This window comes from Onychostoma macrolepis, chromosome 02, assembly GCF_012432095.1.
Source record: "Onychostoma macrolepis isolate SWU-2019 chromosome 02, ASM1243209v1, whole genome shotgun sequence".
Taxonomy (NCBI): Eukaryota; Metazoa; Chordata; class Actinopteri; order Cypriniformes; family Cyprinidae; genus Onychostoma; species Onychostoma macrolepis.
Window position 1 is genome coordinate 14,898,752 of NC_081156.1, and position 19,691 is coordinate 14,918,442.

General features: G+C 35.2%; 1 protein-coding gene across 2 annotated transcripts; it reads left to right on the forward strand.

Moving 5' to 3' along the window:
• Positions 1 to 8,070: 8,070 nt before the first annotated feature.
• prrx1a (paired related homeobox 1a) lies at positions 8,071 to 14,710 on the forward strand. 2 transcript variants are annotated; one of them, XM_058753942.1, is made up of 4 exons: positions 8,071 to 8,750; positions 11,319 to 11,494; positions 11,626 to 11,807; positions 12,796 to 14,705. In XM_058753942.1, the coding sequence occupies exons 1-4, from the start codon at positions 8,504 to 8,506 to the stop codon at positions 12,926 to 12,928; spliced, it is 738 nt and encodes a 245-aa protein (XP_058609925.1). In that variant the 5' UTR covers positions 8,071 to 8,503; the 3' UTR covers positions 12,929 to 14,705. The 2 variants fall into 2 exon arrangements, with proteins under 2 accessions (XP_058609925.1, XP_058609933.1); XM_058753950.1 differs by lacking the exon at positions 8,071 to 8,750 and adding an exon at positions 9,930 to 10,262 and having other exon boundaries at positions 12,796 to 14,710.
• Positions 14,711 to 19,691: the final 4,981 nt, after the last annotated feature.

The window sequence follows — 19,691 nt, forward strand, 5'->3', positions numbered from 1 at the left end:
ACACTTATTCATTCAGTAGCAAAACACCACTATGGCAGTTCTGTGTTGGCTTCATTTGAAATTATTTTGTTGGTGGAGCAGAAATATACAAAGGAAATGGCAACATTGTGTTTAAAATGTAAGGTACTCAGTATTAAGTTTTTCTTTATTGAACCATTATATAGCCGTTATATCACAATTTGAAATGATAGAGCCCTGGACATTAAAAATAGATATTATGGCTTAAGATAGTTCCCACGATTAATTTGTGACCAACTTTTATATATTTTCATTCCTTTAGTTCAATCCATGCCATGTTTTTTGAATTCATTCCTTCATTTTGATTTTGTTAAATTGTATGCATTTTCATGGGTAATCATGGTGTTGATCTATATATTCTTGTAAAGCTCTCTTTGGTGATATTGCTTAATTGTTTCTTTAATTTTTCATTGCTTAAGTCAACAAGAATCTCACACAGTTCATAAAACCTTCTGTCTTTCATGCTCAGTTATCAAGCCCCAGCCAGGAGTTGGAAAGAGAGCCCTGCACGCTGCTCTTGGTCTCAGCATCCCAAACTCACTTCAGATGTGGAGATCTGCAAGGTCACAACTGGAAATTAAAGAACAAATTCAGAACAGGAATAAGGGAGCCCATTGGCGGTTAAGAAGAGGGACACATCCTCCAAAGTAAGGTCAGGGTTGTCCAGAGAGCATGTGGCCTCTTTAAACACAGTGATTAGTGAAGCCTGCCAATCAGAGATTTGGAGTGTAACGCATATGAGGGACATATGCAAGCACATCCATACACTTTGGCTCTGGCTTTTTGCCCTCCTTGAAGCCTTTGTTTATCTAACCTTTTCTCCTGACAGAGCAGTGCAAGATCTTTTTGTATGTCAAAGCTGAAGGCTAAAAGGACCTCTGAACTTGGGCTGCTGTGTTCGTGGAGCTGGCTTGATATTCTTTAACTTCTTGTCTCAGAGAATATCTGACTGGCAATTTCCTGTCCATAAATCATGTCAAGTATCTTTCTTGCTCAGTTTTAGATGAATTGTATAACTATAACTATTACTTAGAAGAAAAAGTATCAAAGAATGTGTGTGAATGGATGATTTGTAATGTAATTCACAGTGCATATACAGTGGGGCAAAAATTATTTGATCCCCTGCTGATTTTGTACGTTTGCCCACTGACAAAGAAATGATCAGTCTATCATTTTAATGGTAGGTTTATTTGAACAGAATAACAAATAAAAATCCAGAAAAACGCATTTCAAAAAAGTTATAAATTGATTTGCATTTTAATGAGTCAAATAAGTATTTGATCCCCTATCAATCAGCAAGATTTCTGGCTCCCAGGTGTCTTTTATGCAGGTAAGGAGCTGAGATTCAGTTTGTCAGTTTGTTACCTGTACAAAAGACAATCTGTCCACAGAAGCAATCAATCAATCAGAATCCAAACTCTCCACCATGGCCAAGAAGACCAAAGAGCTGTCCAAGGATGTCAGGGACAAGATTGTAGACCTACACAAGGCTGGAATGGGCTACAAAACCAGGTTTCCTGATTTCTCAATTATTGAATTATTCATTTCCTTTTACAGACAATTTGATGAGTATGAAACAACTTTAAAAAAAATTAATTATAGATAATACATTAATTATAGATAAAAAGCAGTCATAATACTTGTGTTCTTTCCGCAGGAGACTAGTCCATTAATATTTTAGTGTCATCTGTAACAATCATTGTTATTTTCAATACTTTACTATCAACAGGTTTTCCCAAGGCTATAACGCAACCCTGAGCTTCCAGTCTATGCTCTCCACTGTGAATGTACTGTGCAAATCTAAAATATTTTGAAAACCTAATTTCCTGTTTCCTGCTTGAATCCTGTATGCTGCCATGGCTACATTCGCCTCGGGCTCCCCAGCATTTACATCGCATCATATCGATGGAAAAGTTGGCTGCCAATTTGTGTGAGTTAATGTGTGATAGTCAATGAAAATACTCTCTGAAGTCTTGCTGGCGCTGGAGGAGGAATGACAAGCTGCCTTTGTGTCTGAGAGTTTAGAAACTTCAGCGACACTGACTGCATCCAGCGCATTGATTTATTTCTTATTTGTGTGTTTTAGGTTTGGTTCACCCAGTATAAATAAACCTAAAGAGTGAAATGGTGGAATACACATATCCTGTTCATAAACAAAGCTTATTTTTGATTAAGTGCTCTCAAATGTTCATTAGCTGCGATTCAATGGTTCATTCATGGTGTGTTGAAATTAGGTGGCTCACTATATCAATTTTAGCCCCAACCATGGTGGACAAACAAAATGATGTTGATAACAATGCATTTTTCTCTTTTATGTACAATACTGATCAAAAACAAATAAGATCCGCACACAAACAATAGGCCAAAATGCTCACATTCATTTATTATCCAGAGGCCACAAATAAAGTGCAGTGTGCAAACCATTTTCGGGCTTAACCCTTCATCAGTGCCAATGTTGTGATGCTGTGATGGCACTGATGAAGGGTTAAGCTGAAAACGGTTTTAAACTCTGGATAATAAATTCATGTTAGCGCTTTTGGCCTATTTTTTGTGTGCGGGCCTTTTTTGTTTTTGATCTTTGAGCTATTTTTGGATCAATGCACCACCAGAAGTTTATGTACTTTATTGGAGTTGGACTTTTCCAGTCTCTTCATATGTACAATACTGTTCAAACGTTTAGGATCAATAAGATAACTTTTACTACTTTTACTACTTGAAAGATTTTATTCAACAAGGATTAATGAAATTGATCAAAAAGAGATTTATCAATATATTTGTATTTCAAATAAATACTGTTCTTTTGAACTTCAAAGAATACTGAAAAAATACATATTAAGGTTTGCCCAAAAATATTCAGCAGCACAACTGTTTTCAACATTGATAATAAGAAAGTCCTGTATAAGAAACTTTATACCAAACACAAGCTTTTGAACGGCAGTGAGTCTTTTCCACCCATTATTATTAGCACTTCTACAAAGCTGATGCTGATGCTAAATAAAATCAGATAAAGTAGTTTTTCACAGTTTTCACATTTTTAATCTCGTCAATCCCAAATAATGAAATAATACAGTCTTTCTTCACTAATATCCCATATTTGCTTCTTCTCAATGTGCCGTTACAAATTGATTTGACATTTGTCCTCAGGCATCGTTTTGTAAAGAAATATGACTTTATGGATTTGGCCTGAATTTGTCTTTTGTCCTGACATACTAGTAATGTATTCAGTCTTAGAAACACAATTATCATATTTTCATTGATGGGCCCCCTCCATCTTTTGCAGCCCATGTGTTTTCTATCAGAGCCCCTTTTTGTGCCAGCACAGTCTGGCACAGAGAAATTCTTTATATTGTGACTAATGGCCGTTTCGTTTTCAGAAAACTTTATTAGATATTAATAGGCAGCTCTGTGAAGCTGGATCTTGGGTGTCAACGGACTGTTTTAAAGTTCCAACTCAAGCGTTCTCTTTCCCAAATACACACATCCACATCAACGGTCTCACATCTCTGCTTGTGTTACATGGTTTCCTCCTGAAACCATAACCATCCAAATGCCAAAAGAGGAAAGCAGGCCCTGATTTCAGAACTAGGCCTGCTGATAAAATCAGAATTTAATAGACAAATGAGGGAAAATCGGATTAGCGTTGCAATCTGCACAGTCAACTTACATCTGCGTTTGGGAAAAGCTGAAGCAGACTAACACCACTGCTATCGCTGCCTATGATCACAGTTCTCCATGAGGACCTGCAATAGGAGCCTGCCATTGGCCCATCACTCAATAACCGGGCTAATGGCCTAACACTTCCCATTAATAAATGACTACTACTTCTGGCCTCTCGTTCCTTCAGAGGTGATATTCATCACTGCTCTTAATTTTGTTTATCTTTTCATGCTCTCTCCCCTCAGCGATGGCCATCAATTAGCCACTCTGGCCTTCCTCTTCACAGCCTCAGCCCGTCGGCCGGCAGGGTCAAAGGGTTAATATAAGAATGAGCCTAATTTTCAAACAGCTTTAAGTCCCTTGAGGTTTCTGGAATGTGAAGCAGTGGTGCTTAAATGCTGCTGTCCAGGCCAAGACAATCAATATATTATGAACTAAGACAACCAAGGAAATGACCATTGTGATTCAGTCAGAGATGTTGGCCCGATCGCTCTGCATTGCAGTGAGGTCAGAGAACAGGAAAACACAAGTAAGACTGATCTCTGTATGGGTTCTGTTTTTTGTTTTGGATTTGATCAGGCGTTGTCTTGGTAAAATATATAATTTTTTTGCAGTGGTTACTGGCCAGGAACATTTTAGACACGGTCCTCTATCATAAGTGTTCAGCATTTGTTTTTTTAAATAGCTTTTTAATATTTAATTTTTTTTTTTTTATTCAATTTAATTTTTTTCTTTAATTTTTCATTTTATTAAGTCTATTTTTAGTATCCTTTAGTCTAATTTTCCTGAGAAAGATAGATTGCAAATGCTGTTTGCCTAGGTCAATATAGCAATATAGTAAATAAATTAGTCAAAAAAAGATTATACCTAATATATTCTATTTGCTTTTTCAGTTAAAGACAAAAAGATTTCAAGGCAGGTGCTTTACTTGTTTCCCTATACTTTTTAAGGAGGATTAAGCATATCATTTCAGATATCATCTTCATAAAGAAGGCGAGTTTTAGACGTGTAAATGAGACTGCATGCCTGTTTATGCAGTAGTTCATCTTCATAGAGCAGCATTCCTCTGGATCTGCTTTTAATTTAGTGGGGTTCCTCTCCAGACAACTTGGAAAAGTGTGTAACATGAGACGTAAAAAGACTGTGAAATAAATACAGAGCACTAACGCCGCTGGCCACGCATTAGTTATAGATTGTAGCTTTTGACACAGTATGTAAACGAAATGGGTTAAAATAATTGGATTACAATAAATCATTAATAACTACTGGACATGTTTTTTCGTGCGGAGTAAGGCAAGGTTAGACATCTATATCTTGCATATTAGGTTAAGAATTAAATTCAGGACAGCATGCAGAATTTAAAATGCAAGTCATTTATGACATTTAATTGCGGTTTATAATATGCTTAGCATTTCATTTTAACGGTATGTCTAAAAAAAACAAAATAGTGTTAAAAGTTCATATTTTTACAGGGAGACTATAAAACTTTGAACTCCAAATTAAGTGATTTTATAGTCACGTGCAGGCTTTACTAAAGTTTGTTTTTCCCTCAATGTGAAGCACATTCCGATAATTTAATGTGAATCTACTCTGTTTGATAAACCTTAACTGTTAGTTCTCAGGGCCTCGTTTCTTTCCTTCTGTGCTCGTTAGACAAACATATGTTATGAGTAACGTGATATGTTATGAGAAAATGTCCCGATGCTGAAAACCAATGTTAAGGTGTGCACATGTATGTTTATAATGCACACTGAGGCACACTGAGGTCCACTGAGGCAGTATTATTATGAAGGGTTCGGCACGAGCCCCAATTACAAGAGGATCCTCGAGTCTGGTTATAACAATCTTAATGATCCACCAATTGATCCTTATTATCCTATGGACATGCGATATGATCCATGTAAGAAATGATCCGTGCAAAGCTGCAACAAAACGGAGTTGCTTACATGAAACTTGCTGTCTTCCGTGTTGTTGACAGTAGGCTATGGGGGAAGTGTACAATAATAAAAATTTAAATTTAATTTAAATAAAACGAATTAGATTTTTTTTTCTAATATTATGCATACTGTGTTTATTTAGCCATGCATACTTTATATGCATTATGATTGATCAAATAAACTAGGATATAAAAAATAAAATAAATTTATAGGCTATCAACCCAAATGTTTAAGAAGGGTTATTCATAATTGCTAACTTTATCCTTAATTGTCTATTTATTCGAAGCAAATTTCGTATTGCATTTAATTCTGGATTGCATGTTGCGAAATGTTTTTATTCATAGCTATATTCTTGAGGCAATAGTAATAATTTAGTTATATTATTTACTTTATACAACGTCTGTTATTATTAATATACCTATAGGCCTACAGTAGGCTATATTACCGTCTATTGATATCACTTTTTTTTTTTTAAATCCTCTTTGTGTTTATGTTATAAAAAATATATCGTTTGTTTCTAATATGCTATTTTCATTTCATTCATCTGTAAATCTGTTTTTTTTTCTTTTCTCCCAATTATTCTGGGTTAAAATGCGGTTGACGACTTACTAAAACATAATGACAAAATACAAATATTTTTGTTTTGCCTTGTTTTCCGTTAATGCGGATGAAAAGAGCATAATGATCGTCTGAGTTTATAGTCAAATCTTTTTTTGTTGCTGTCAGCGCGATCATTCCCGCATGACCTTTCTTGCACCTTCCCAATAGGCTAATAAAAGCAAGGCAACTGATGTCCTCAAAATAAAACCAACCACATTTTAATACACTTCATTTCTGACTAAATGACCGTTGTAATTTTTTTCCTATGCAAACATTTAATGCTTTAATCGCTCCAGATTAGCCTATTCTTTTTACTTTATCCAGTTCATTTTACAATTTTACTTTTTTATTGCCTACTTTTAAGGGAAAATATAGAGGTTGCTATAGACGTTGACTTTTTATTACTGTAATTTTGTTTTAGTGCATAAATGTATTTTTCTCATATTCAGATTAGCCTGCTCTTAAGCATTGCTCATAAAGAAAAATATGTTACGGAGGCTGATTAAAAAAAAAAAAAAAATCATCCTGCTTTATACGGGCCTAGTTTTGCGTTCCTTAAGAGGCAAGAACTTTCATTCTTCACAAAGATTCAAGGTTTCGATATGTGGCAGATTTATGGGCAGAGTAAAATAATAATAATAAAAGCAATGCTGCGCTGGCACAGGGCAACGAACTGGGCTTCGAGGGAGAAATGGGATCTTGGGGGAAAACTAATGATGAAGAAAGATCTCCTCAATCCAAGCTCCTTAATTAAATGCACGGAAAGAACGAGAGAGGCACTGCACATCTGGATTCAATCTGCGCCCCTTTGATGGCATCAAGTGTTCTTTTCCCAGACCTAGGAGGCTGACGGAGGCAGCTTGGAGCCTGAACTCATGTCATTGCGACACATGCAGAGCTCGATCCCCTCCTGTCGAGAGACTCTTTAAAAGCGCACGCTATGCTTCGACATAATCTGTAAACCGACTCAAAAAGAACAACATTTTAGTGTCACATCATGGACTGACACCAGTAGCCTCATATTATCCGATAGCTTTGCCAGTGTGTAACTTTGATCGTTTTGAGTCTTCGTGTTAATATGATGTTATAAGCTTCACAAGATTTCAAACTTGTCTTTAAGATCACAGCATATCATTTAGGGTGACTATTTTATTCAGCAGGGAAAGAAAAAAGGTAGCCTAATTGAGATCATTGCAAAGAGTCTGTTCATAGACAGCATTTATAGTCAATGACAAATATCGATCAATAAAAATGTTTTTAAATTATTTAAAAATCTAGTTTAAAACAAAGTCGACAAATAAAAATGACATTTTAATAATAGGCCTATATGTATTTTATAGGCCTAATTTTATTATTATTAGGCTATTATTATTTATAAAATCATGAGGTCTTTGCTTTCTTGTCACATGACAACAAAATGGCTTCCTAAATGTTGGTTATGCCATTGGTTGAGTGCAAATGCAACAACTGACTTAGCCTATATAAATAAATAATAGAAGACTAATGCCAAATTTTCATTAGACATAAATTTAAAGCCCAAATAATTTGAATTAGGAAATTGCTGCAAATTTGTTAATGTAGCAGTTGTATTAAAGTCTGTTTCCTTAGGCTATTAATTGCATATGTTATGTATTTCTGAATAACTTAATAGATCAGGACATAAAAACTATCATCACGTTACGTTTACCCATTAATTATTGAGTATTTCAGTGGGATGTTAGGGGTGGAGAAAGAGATATGACTTCGTTAAACGCTAGAAACGCCGACAAAAAACATTGCCACGTAATTATGGCTTCTTGTATGTCTATCATCCCTCCCCAGGGCTTCAAATGCTCGTGTATTTGGCTCTCAGGCTCCCCCCTCAGCGCCAGTGTGTGCCGTTTGAAGTACCGGAGAAAGAAGCGGAGAGGAGCTCGTCTGACCTCCTACTATTGGGCGTAAATCGTTCATCTGTGCCATCAAACCTTTCTCGCCAGCTTACTCATTCCCTCACTCTCGGAACGAGAGGGGAACGTCTCTGTTACAGAAACTAAGAGGGAGTCATCGGGTAAAAGGCGAAGACTTTTGAGACTTTGGAGTTCTTGAATTGGAGATGTGTTTCGGTGATGCCTTTTTTCCATAAAGTCCAGTAAAATAGCGGTAATTGTTTGGATCCGCATGACACTGTCTGAACTACGGATGAAGAAATCAAAATCGATCTATTTGTCGAGCACAGAGTGATTGTTTATGGTCAAGACTTAACCCATGTTGGTTATAGGTAGAGGATATCTTGGGTTTCGTCAGTTTGCGTCATGACTTCCAGCTATGCTCATGTAATGGACAGACAAGCCACGCTACCTAACCGACTGGAGAGTCCGATCACCGCAAATCAGGATCATTTACAGGCGAAGAAGAACTTTTCCGTGAGCCACCTGTTGGATCTGGAGGAGGCGCGGGAGATGGTGGGAGCTCAAGCGGAGGAGAGCGCAGGAGAGGCGGGCAGGAGTATGCTGGAGTCTCCGGGGCTGACCAGCGGCAGCGACACGACACTGCAGGAGAGTAAGTCCATCAGCAAAACATGGTCCTCGTGTCCCATGGACTCTTTTAGTGGCGCAAAACATTCGTAGCATTTAAGTATTAGGATGACAATGATTTTTCCTAATTTAGGGAATTACTTCTGTTTAGGGTTTTCCCAATTACAAAAAATCAGTAGGCTAAATGATCTTTAACTAGCAGGCCTACATTCTCTAGTATGAACACAAACACATAAATGTGTTTAGGACCTTACAGTCCAGAAAAACTGTCAGGTTAGTAGCAGATGTGTGACAATGACTGCGGATCATGCACACATACGCTAGGCGCTATAAAGAGGACACCATTGCGTTTTGCATCATTTACTCCATATGCGTTTAATTAGCAATTAATTATTTATACTGTGTAAAACTGTTGCTTAGTCATGCCGATCTCCATTTGTTTTAACAACACGTCAAAATAATAATAGACTAGGCTATATCTAATATAGTTTCAGTTGATATAGCTAAGTGTTTGTTAGCTAGAATAAATCAAAAATAAATGTTTAAAAGTGATAATTTTGCAAACCTTTCAGACTGTAAGTCTGCAGGCTGTCATGCATGTGGACCTATAATTTTGATAGTAGGCCCATTTTCTATTCATTTATTATTTTGTTCTCAGTGAAGCCAACAAAACAAGTGATCTAGGACCCTCACAATTCATAATACGAAATAGGCCCTATAGATAGTTTTAATATTCTAGGGTTATTTAAAGCTTTAAAGACGTAGTCCAAAGTTGCATTGAATTAATTATTTTATGAATGAGTCACTAAAATGATTACTTGCCCATTTCAAATCGTAAATTAAACAGATATAAATTTAAACCGTATTTTCAAGACTGCATGTAGCCTATAATTTATTAGAATGAACTTTGTATATTGTTAGGCATCATATCCGAAATTTTCAATTTGAAACATAACGAAAATGATTGTAAACACAAGCCTCTTAATGCCACCATTACAGTCTTGTTTTGCGAAAAACTAGGCCTATTTGTCTACGTAATAGGCTTTATTTTTTCACATGCATATATATATTTTTTTTAATTAACGTAGCCACTAAGATTAAAACAAAATGAATTTTAATAAGTAACTAAATAAACGTAAATAAATAAAAAGTTAATAGGTTGGCGCGTGTTCTCCGTACCTCGGAAAAAAAATCTAATAGGTCTAGCAACACGATTTAAGGCTCGTGTGAGGGCTTGTAGGCCAATGTAAACATTTTTATTATTATTTTGTGAACAATTTAATCAGCATTTCAGATGTGACTTCAAATGTATTATTTTACGATAAAAGACTTCTGAATAACCATAACTGAAGTGAAGATGAATCTCGTGTAGGCCTAAGCGCCTAGTTAATAAAAGACGATAAAGTTGAGATGGTTTTCGTTGTCGCTAAGCACACAGCTGTGACATCTCTGGGCCAGGCATTGATAACCTCTTCTTTCAACTTTGTTTTGACTTTATGGCCTTGGAGGAATTGGGGCGAATCAATTCGTCACTGGGGTATTTTCTCCCTCTCTGGGAAGTTTTATGGAGCGATTTAAGAGCTGATTGATGTATCCAAAGAGGAGCGAGTCTGCAACGATCTGCTTTTCCCCGGACCAAAACAGGCCCAGACATTATAATTGGCATTTTACTACTAGAAGAAGCCAGAATAATTTTAGAAAGAAAGTAGAACACAGATTTAAGTTGAAAACTGATAAATGTTGTATTATTTTACAGTAGCCTACATTTTGGCTGATGTATTAGCTACCATTAAAACTAATGATTGCATGTTATTTCATAGTTTTACTGTATGTTCTGTATTCCATTTCTGTCTGTGTGATATAATTTAGATAATATTATGCTAAGATTGGCTGACATTAAAGACTACAAGATGTATCAATAAGTTTATTTGATAACATTTTCCTTTAACTTACATTATGTCAAAAATGTTTCGCAGTGCTTATAAAAAGCATCAGAATCATCAAGTTAAAAATTCTAAAAAGATCTTACATGATCATGAGGAAACGTTGTGAAATATCAGTATAAAAAATAATAAATGTAATAAAAAATACTTCTATTTATTTATTTTATTTTATTTCATTTTATTCCCCCCCCCCCCACAATTTGGGGAAGGGTCTGGGGTCGTATTGACCTCAAACTGAATATTATGGCAGGCCGGGTTATTCACGTAAAACTTGAAAATTAGCAGATTTTTAATAAATAAGGATCAGTTGTACACACTCTTTAAGCTTTGATTAGGATCCTTTTTTAGGAAGATTCATGACTGAAGTATAATCAAACTAGAAAATCTGTATTAACTCTCTGCATCTCTTTGAGCCGATTGTCCATTAAACAGTTATATACATTCATCTCTTTCTTAAAATAAAAATATTTGGATCTTTTTATTGAATTTCCATAACAAACACTATTTCTAATTTGACTTAACCGTAACCATATGAATGTAATATCCTTTTTCCAGGCTGTAAGCCTGTTTAATGAGTACAGACCTACTATAATGGGGATATTCATGTCATCCTTGTGTGTGTGTGTGTGTGCTTGTGTTTGTCCCCCTAGATGAGCAACTCAACTCAGAGGAGAAGAAAAAGCGTAAACAGAGGCGGAATAGGACCACGTTCAACAGCAGCCAACTGCAGGCCTTAGAGAGAGTGTTTGAGAGGACGCACTACCCCGACGCTTTTGTCAGGGAGGACTTAGCACGCCGGGTCAACCTCACTGAAGCTCGAGTGCAGGTTAGCTATTTTATCGTTTTATCCTGAAATGGTCTATTCTATACTTTACCTTCTCGTAATGCTCCATTCTATATATATATATATATATATATATATATATGCCAAACTGAGCACCTTTCATGATTTTCTAGGTGTGGTTTCAAAATCGGCGGGCTAAGTTTCGGCGAAATGAACGTGCAATGCTGGCCAGTAAAAATGCCTCATTGCTCAAGTCTTTCTCAGGAGAAGTAACAGCCGTAGAGCAGCCCATTGTCCCACGACCCGCTCCTAGACCCAATGACTACCTGTCCTGGGGCAGCTCACCATCCTATAGGTTAGATGTCATCTAATTTTTTTGCCTCTGCATGCATTACCATTACCAATGCTGTGGTTTCTGTTGGTGTGGACATTATTGTGCACAAGTTATAAGAGTATTCTGGGTTATTTACAAATTATTGACAATGGATAGCGTGTGCGGCATGAATATAATGTTGTCAACCCTCATTTAACTAAAGATGTAAATGGCAGTAATTTACTTATGAATTAATGTTAAAATATTCAACTATTGCACAATTTCAAAAGTATAACCATGAGATTTGAATATTAAACGTGTTAGTCTGAGTTACAAATGTTACTTTGACTTGAGGTCAAGGGTTCAGTTTCCACGAATGCATGATTTAGATAAAATCTATACAATAACAAGCAATGAAAAATACTTATAGTGCATAATTAATGTTAGTTAATTTCATCATTTATTAATAATCAAAAGTTATTTGTAAAGTATCTGTTAATATTATTTAATTGACATGCACTAACGAATGAACAGATGAACTACTGTTAACAAAAATGAATAAATACTGTAACAAATGTATTGCAAATTGTTAGTTTATACATTAACAAATGTTAACTAATGGGACCTTATTGCAAAGTGCTACCCAAATATTTGCAATGCAGGTAGCGTTGGATAAAAGTGTAGATATAAATCTAACTATCCATAAAACACTGTTTACACGAACCTGAATTGTGCAAACTCCACCTGCAGAAATTATATCAGTGACTTTACAGCTTGGTAAAAAGCATTTTTAGGGACAATACCATCATACATTTTGGTATTTTTGTAAACATTTTTTTATAGTCAAAATTATTAAATTATTTGGTGCCACAATTGCTGTCCATACGCATGAAGTTGTAAAAACCCCAGAACAGTACTGCATTTTCATCACAAACATAAATAAAATGAATAGAGCATGCATTTCACTGAATTATTTATTTTTTTTTAAAGTGTGAAATCTCATCCTGACAACTTAACCCTTTCCCTGCAGCGCCATGGCAACTTATTCTCCATCATGCGCTGCCAACAACACAGCCCAGGGCATGAATATGGCCAACAGTATCGCCAACCTGAGACTGAAGGCCAAAGAATACAGCCTGAACCAGGTACCCACCGTCAACTGAAGCGGACAGCAGGGCTGTCAGAGACTCATGTCAGAGAACAATCCTGACGTCCCGACAAAACTGGCCCCGTACTATTGACATAACTGTTGTTTTCTGTCCTCTTATATGTGTTTACTCTTATCCATCGAGAATAAGAAGCAAAGGAGAATTTCTTCAAGGTACAGAGCTTTCCTAAACCAATGATTTACATAAGGCTGTCATGTTCTTGGCATGTGGGAAAATGACATGTGGGAAAATTCAGTTTTGGAAAGCACAAAATGGAAACTTTCTCTGTTCACACTCACTGTGGCAGCATGAGTGTGGTCATCCCGATTGAAGACCGTGGCTTACTATAGATTGCTTTCTCGAGACCGTTGCTGACCACAGGGATTTGATGACCTCTGTGGAATCCATATACTACAATCTTGTGGACATCTGGGAAGTTTTTAGGATTTCCCCTTGATTTCTCCTTGGAACTCATAAATATGCACTGAGGCCACAAATTAGGATTTGGATATTTTGATTATTTGGAACCGGGTGAAATTTGGCTTCCTTGTTACCGTACACTAAAATCACTCCTCACTGTTTTCATTTTAAAACATGCCGGGGTTATTTGTTCATTTTGGCATATACAGAACTCTAGCCATGTATGTAAGCAATGAATTTGGAGCCTAGTTGATTTTACCCTTTTATATTGTCTAAATATATCTAAACATGTAATATTCCTTTGCAATAAAGATGTCCAAGCAGTGTAACAACATTGCGTTTCAGGGTTAGAGTGTCCTCGAACGTCTTTATGGCCTGCCAGAGAACACTGCAGCAATTCGACTATGTTTTTACCACAACTGTGCTCATTATTGAACATAATATAGTCTGCTCTTATTCTCCGGTTTGTTCTGTTGCTGGCATATCAGATATGAAATCCCTTTACATTATGTACTTATAGCCTTGGAGGAAGTGTTTTAGAATGAAAAGCGTACTCTCACTCACTATCGGCCCATTTAATTTACGCCATTACGCAATAGAAAGCAGGTGAAATCATTCAGAAACCCAAGAGTAGTGAGTTAGAGATGCGAGCGCAGATTTTACATGTGCTTTTCCAAAGCTAAACTTCTCAAAGTGTGTTTGTAGGCTCCCATAGATGGTTATTACTCTTTCCTCCTCTCTGTGTGAACATTTACCTTTAAACTGTAAAATAACTCTTCGTCGGGACTCCTGGGGGCTTCGTGAGAAACAGCAGAAAGCTTTGCAAAAATTCCTGCGGCGCTTTTCCTCTCCACCCGTTTTCCACTCCACTTCGGCCTTTTCTAAGGTACACAGGGCAAAGTAAGGAAATGACCAAATTTAGCTAATCAAACTGGCCATTTACAATGAGATCCAAACACTTCTAGCGCTGTTGTTCTTCCCCTGCCAGCTATCGTTCCATTAAAGTGCTTGTGTATTTGCTTTGGATTTGAAAAGGTTTTAAAGTTTGAAGAGAAAAATCAGCTGACAGGAGCGTTTTGTGCGTTTTACTACCTGATGATGGAATTTTTGGTGTCGCGTGGTGAACTTTGATTCCTTTAAGCAGTCTTCAGGCCCGGCGCTGTTAAATTTTTGTTAAACAGGAATGTTTACTTTCAAAACAGTCTGTTTATGGCACAGGAAGCGATCGTTTGAGTTTAAGTGGCCGCGGGCTGTTTTTGAACGGCTGACACTGGCTTGTTTATGTACCTGATGGCTCCCTTGGTCTGCTGATTACATGTGACCTCGAGTGACCTCAGAGACAGTCAATTGGAGGAAGGGGGTGAGCCGGTGAGTTGTTTTTCTTTTCATCTGTCTTTCAGCTCCGTGAAAGAAATCTGTCGGCTGTCATCGCTGTAATGTAACTCTTTAAATATGTGTTGACATCATGTTTCGTGGGATAAAACGAGATTCTCACACAGCATTGATGAAATTATTAGATGTTATTGCATTGGGATACTTGCTTTTGACATGCTTAATATTTTTTTTTAAATTGTCCAAAAATTAGGGAAGCACAATATATCAGTACCATATTGGTCATGGGCTAATATTAGAGTTTTTTTATTTTTTATTATTTAACTTATTGGTCAGTATTATCATTTCGATTTAATCTATATTACTGTTCAAAAGTTTAGGGTCAGTAAGATTTTATTTATTAAGAAATTAATACCTTTATTCAGCAAGGACACAATAAATTGACCAAAAGTGACAGTGAAGATATTTATAATGTTACAAAATATTGAATGCTCTTCTTTTGAACTTTAGATTAATCAAAAAGTTATTTTAAAATGTAGTAATATTTCTCAGTATTATGTTTTTTATTGTTTTTGATTAAATAAATTCAGCCTTGACGAGCATAAGACAAAAAAATCTAACAGACCCTGAACCTTTATAAAGGTATAGTATATAAATACACATAATAATTTGACAAACTGTAATCTTTAGTTAATCTTAATATAAATATTATTATATATATATAATATACTGTATATAATATTTAAATATTTTAAATGTTGTGATGCCTAAATTCACTTGTAGTATTAAAACAATTTTATTTTATTTTTTTTAATTATTATTTATTTAGATAAAACAAATAAATGATTGAAAGGTCCCCAAACTGTTTAAACGGATGATAAAGTAGTTTTCATTAAATAAATGGTCACTTATTTGTTATTTAATGTTATGTTGCTTTCCAAAAACAGCTGGCAGCAGCCTCTTTGCATTCAATAAGTCCAGATGAGGTCTGTGTATGATCCTGACTGGTTGAGCTCTCCCAAGTTAACGTTGATGGACAAGAAGTGTGTTTCTCAACGAGCCCAGTTTGAGCTTTTTCTTAAATGATGCATCTATATTAAAATTCCACTCATTATTACGATTGTGAATCCCTTTCATGTGGCTTCTCCCCACAAGCTGGGCTCGTTCCATTCAATTTACAGCGGAATCTTTATGATCCAAGCAGTTCATGATTCAAACCCTTTCCAAATTCAGCCATCCTCTGAGGACCTGCAATATATGGGATGTTCACTTTGGAGAGGGAGCCATTTCCTATTATTTCGACAGCTTGACACAACCCTCTTTGAACCATTTATATCAAGGTCGATGGGCCTTGAAGGTTTCTTAACAAAGTGAGTCTCTGGTTGGAGGATCTTTAATGACACATGCAGAAAGCTGGACGGAACCGCTACTGTCCTCACGCCAACATCAACCAAACACCTCAGAATGAATTTATGACACTAAAACGTGCGTAAGTTTCATCCCGTAATGTTCTCAGGTGGGCTACTACGCTTATATATGTTTGTTCACACTTTTGATTCTATAAATAATGAAAAAGCTTTGCTCACGTCCCTAGGAGAGTTGTTTGAGGAAGCCACTAGAAGAGAAAGAAAAAACAACTTTCATGTTGTCTCCTCTGACCCCCCGCCTGGGCGTCCATCTTACCTTTCACAGCCTGGGCTCGCTGACCCCAAGTGCTTCCAGATGTCGTCTAACTCTGACCTGAGCCCCAGCGGCCCTGATCATACGTCCACCCCACCCCCCCCACATCCCTCTGCACCCTGCAGCCCACTGACAGAGCCTCCCCACGGACGGACAGCTCACCCCCATCAACCTCCACATCTGGAGCCCATTAAGAAGGAGACAGTCAGGGAGAGAGAGAATGGGGTGGGGGTTCAGTTAAACTAGAGTTGGCTGGAATTGCGGTTTGATCTCTCCTCCAGCCGTTACCTTTGAAAAAGACACTTTTCTTATGTATAGCTGCTCCTTATAGTAATAATTATTTTGCTTTCTGAAGCTCTTGTGTTGTTAATCTCAGAGGGAAATGAATGCAGTTACCATGTAAAAATAAAAAGAGTTATTATAATGATGGCCACATGGGTTATGGTCTCGTTTAGATTGTACAGATAACATGCCATTTTTAATGGAATAATAATAAAAAACATTTTTTACCAAGAATATGAAAAGGTAGAGGTCTTGCAATAACAATGAATTGTAATCATGGGCTGTCAAACAAACAAACAAAAAAAAAAACAGCATAGAAGCACCACAGTGCAAAAAAAAAAAAAAAAAGACTTCTTAATGACTTTTTTAAAAACTTATTTTCTAGTAAAAATGTCTAAAAAATCATTAAAAACAGAAAAAAAGAAAAAATCGTTACTGTCCTCATGCCAACATCAACCAAACACCTCAGAATGAATCTATGACTCTAAAACGTACGTAAGTTTTATCCCGTAAAATGAGTGTAACGTGGAAAAAATCTGCCAGTATAGAAAGATCTGGAAAGTCTTAATATCTTATGCAGTATTGCTTTTCAATTAAATGTATATTGTTTCAAAGATTTTTTTTTTTTTTTATTATTATTTTAAATAATGAAATATTAAAATAAATTTCAGGGTTTTATATATATATATATATATATATATATATATATATATATATTTAATTTTTTTTTTTTAATTAATAATGAATAATTTCTGATGTTTTTCTAATGGATTGTTAGATATTTTACAAAGAAAGAAAGAAAGGAAAGGAAAATAAAACATGCTCATAAATACTCATTAAAAAATGTCTGTAGTTCATGAAAGTAACACACAATAATCCTAATATAATATAGTCCAAGTCTTTTGTTTCTTTATTAATGAAGTCATTATTCACTCAAAATTTTCATCCCCACCAAAGATTTCATTGACACTAACGTTCAGATTTAAAAATGTTGTGTAAATATCACTGACTCAAAAACATAGTAACCAAACTGTAGTGTAGTTTTAGTTAACCCAAACACAACTCTGAATTCTGGACACGAACACGGGTTAGATGCTGTTTAAAATAACAGCATGTGGGTTTGGAACGACATGTGGGCAAGTAAATGATGACAGTTTTAATAAAGTCAAATAAATGTAAATAAAATTTAAAAACATAAAATGTGCTTTTCAAATGAATTATATATCAGGATATAGAAAAACATAGCTTGTTACTTGAAGATGGCTTTCCAGATTGTGGAAGATATGAGTCTTTGAACGTTGTTATGAATTTTTTAGAGATGATGAACGCTGGATATGAAACAGGCCGAAACACTGGTGACCTTTCTCCATACGAACATGCATCAGCCCTGAAAATGATCATGATGATCCTTAAGCATTGAAAAATATGCCCCAAAAGAAGACACTCCTGACCTCATGAGATACACTGGCCCAGTCTGATCAATACGTTGTAGTTTACAGAATATTCAAATTAATTTCAACTGTTTTCCTAATGGACTGTCCTCAAACAACCTCTGCTTTCCTTGATGGAAGTCTTCCAAATTGCCTTTTGGAGAGGTTGATAATGCCTACTGGAGCAGTTCAGACCCAGAAATCATCAAAGCAAACAATCCCAGCATTCTCTGGCCACTCAAGTCTCTGTCCCAGAGGAGGAAACCTGTCTGACTCTCGTTTCCTCACCATGAGTCAACAGTGATGTTCATTACTGATCACTCTCAGGTACACAGACGCTCAGGGCGAGAGAGCCAGATCTGAGGTCAAACTATAAATGTTCCATTTTGGAGGAAATATATCAGAAATGATTTAATAGCTGTAAGGAGCACAAGTTAACTAAAACATTTCAATCTCTCTCAATTTTGGATCTTGTGTATCTGAAGTAGTTGGATCAATGAATCATTTTGAGAATAAACAGGTCGGTCAATTTTTATTTTAGAATAACATTAAAAGGCATCAGACATGAGATTCCATTTCAATGGATATCATGGCACTCTATAATTTGGCGGGTCAAAGATTTTACTATGCACTATATATTATAGACCATATTATTATTATTAGTATAGTAGTAGTAGTATTGACCAAATGTATCATTATAATTTACATATTATTATTATATATTTTTATTTATCATTCAAATTTAGAGAACATGATATTATTATTATTAATAATAATAATAATAAAATAATAATATTGATATTATATGGGTTTGCCGGTTTTGGGCGTAACAATAGATTATATATTATAGATCTTTTATAACATTATTAGCTGTTGTTGTTGTTATGATTATTTTTGTTATAGTTATTATTAATAATAATATTATAGACCATTTATGTGTAATTATAATTTACATATTATTATTATTATTATCATCATTACAATGTACATATTATTATTTTAGATCTTATATTTATCATTATAATTTACATTATATTATTATTATTACTTATAATGATAGATATAGATATAGATATTATGTGGGTTTTCTGGTTTTGGACTGTAACAATATATTATATATATCATAGATATTTTATATAGCATTATTATTATTATTATTATATCATTATTATTATAGATTATATATTATAGTTCTTTTATTATAAGGTATGTATGTATGTATAAATGTATTAACATTATTACAGATCATTTGTTAATTATAATTTACATGTCATTATTATTTTAGATGATATATTATAGCTTATTTATATATGATTATAGGTTACTACTACTACGACTAATAATAATAATTATTATTATTATTATTACATATTATTAATTATTATTTAAATTTTGTATAATTATTAAATTTTTCTCCCACATTTCATTTTTTTGTTAAAAAGTAGCCTAATAAACCAAATTTTTACATTGAGCGGGTCACCTCATGTTAGCCTGTATTTTGAGATCACATGACATGTCAAAACTGCTCACTTTATCTCAGTAACAACGATATCAATAGCTGAAAACACTTCGCTTTTGTGTGATGCTGCATCCACAGCACTAGATGTTGGTGAGTCCAAATGATGCTTTATAGG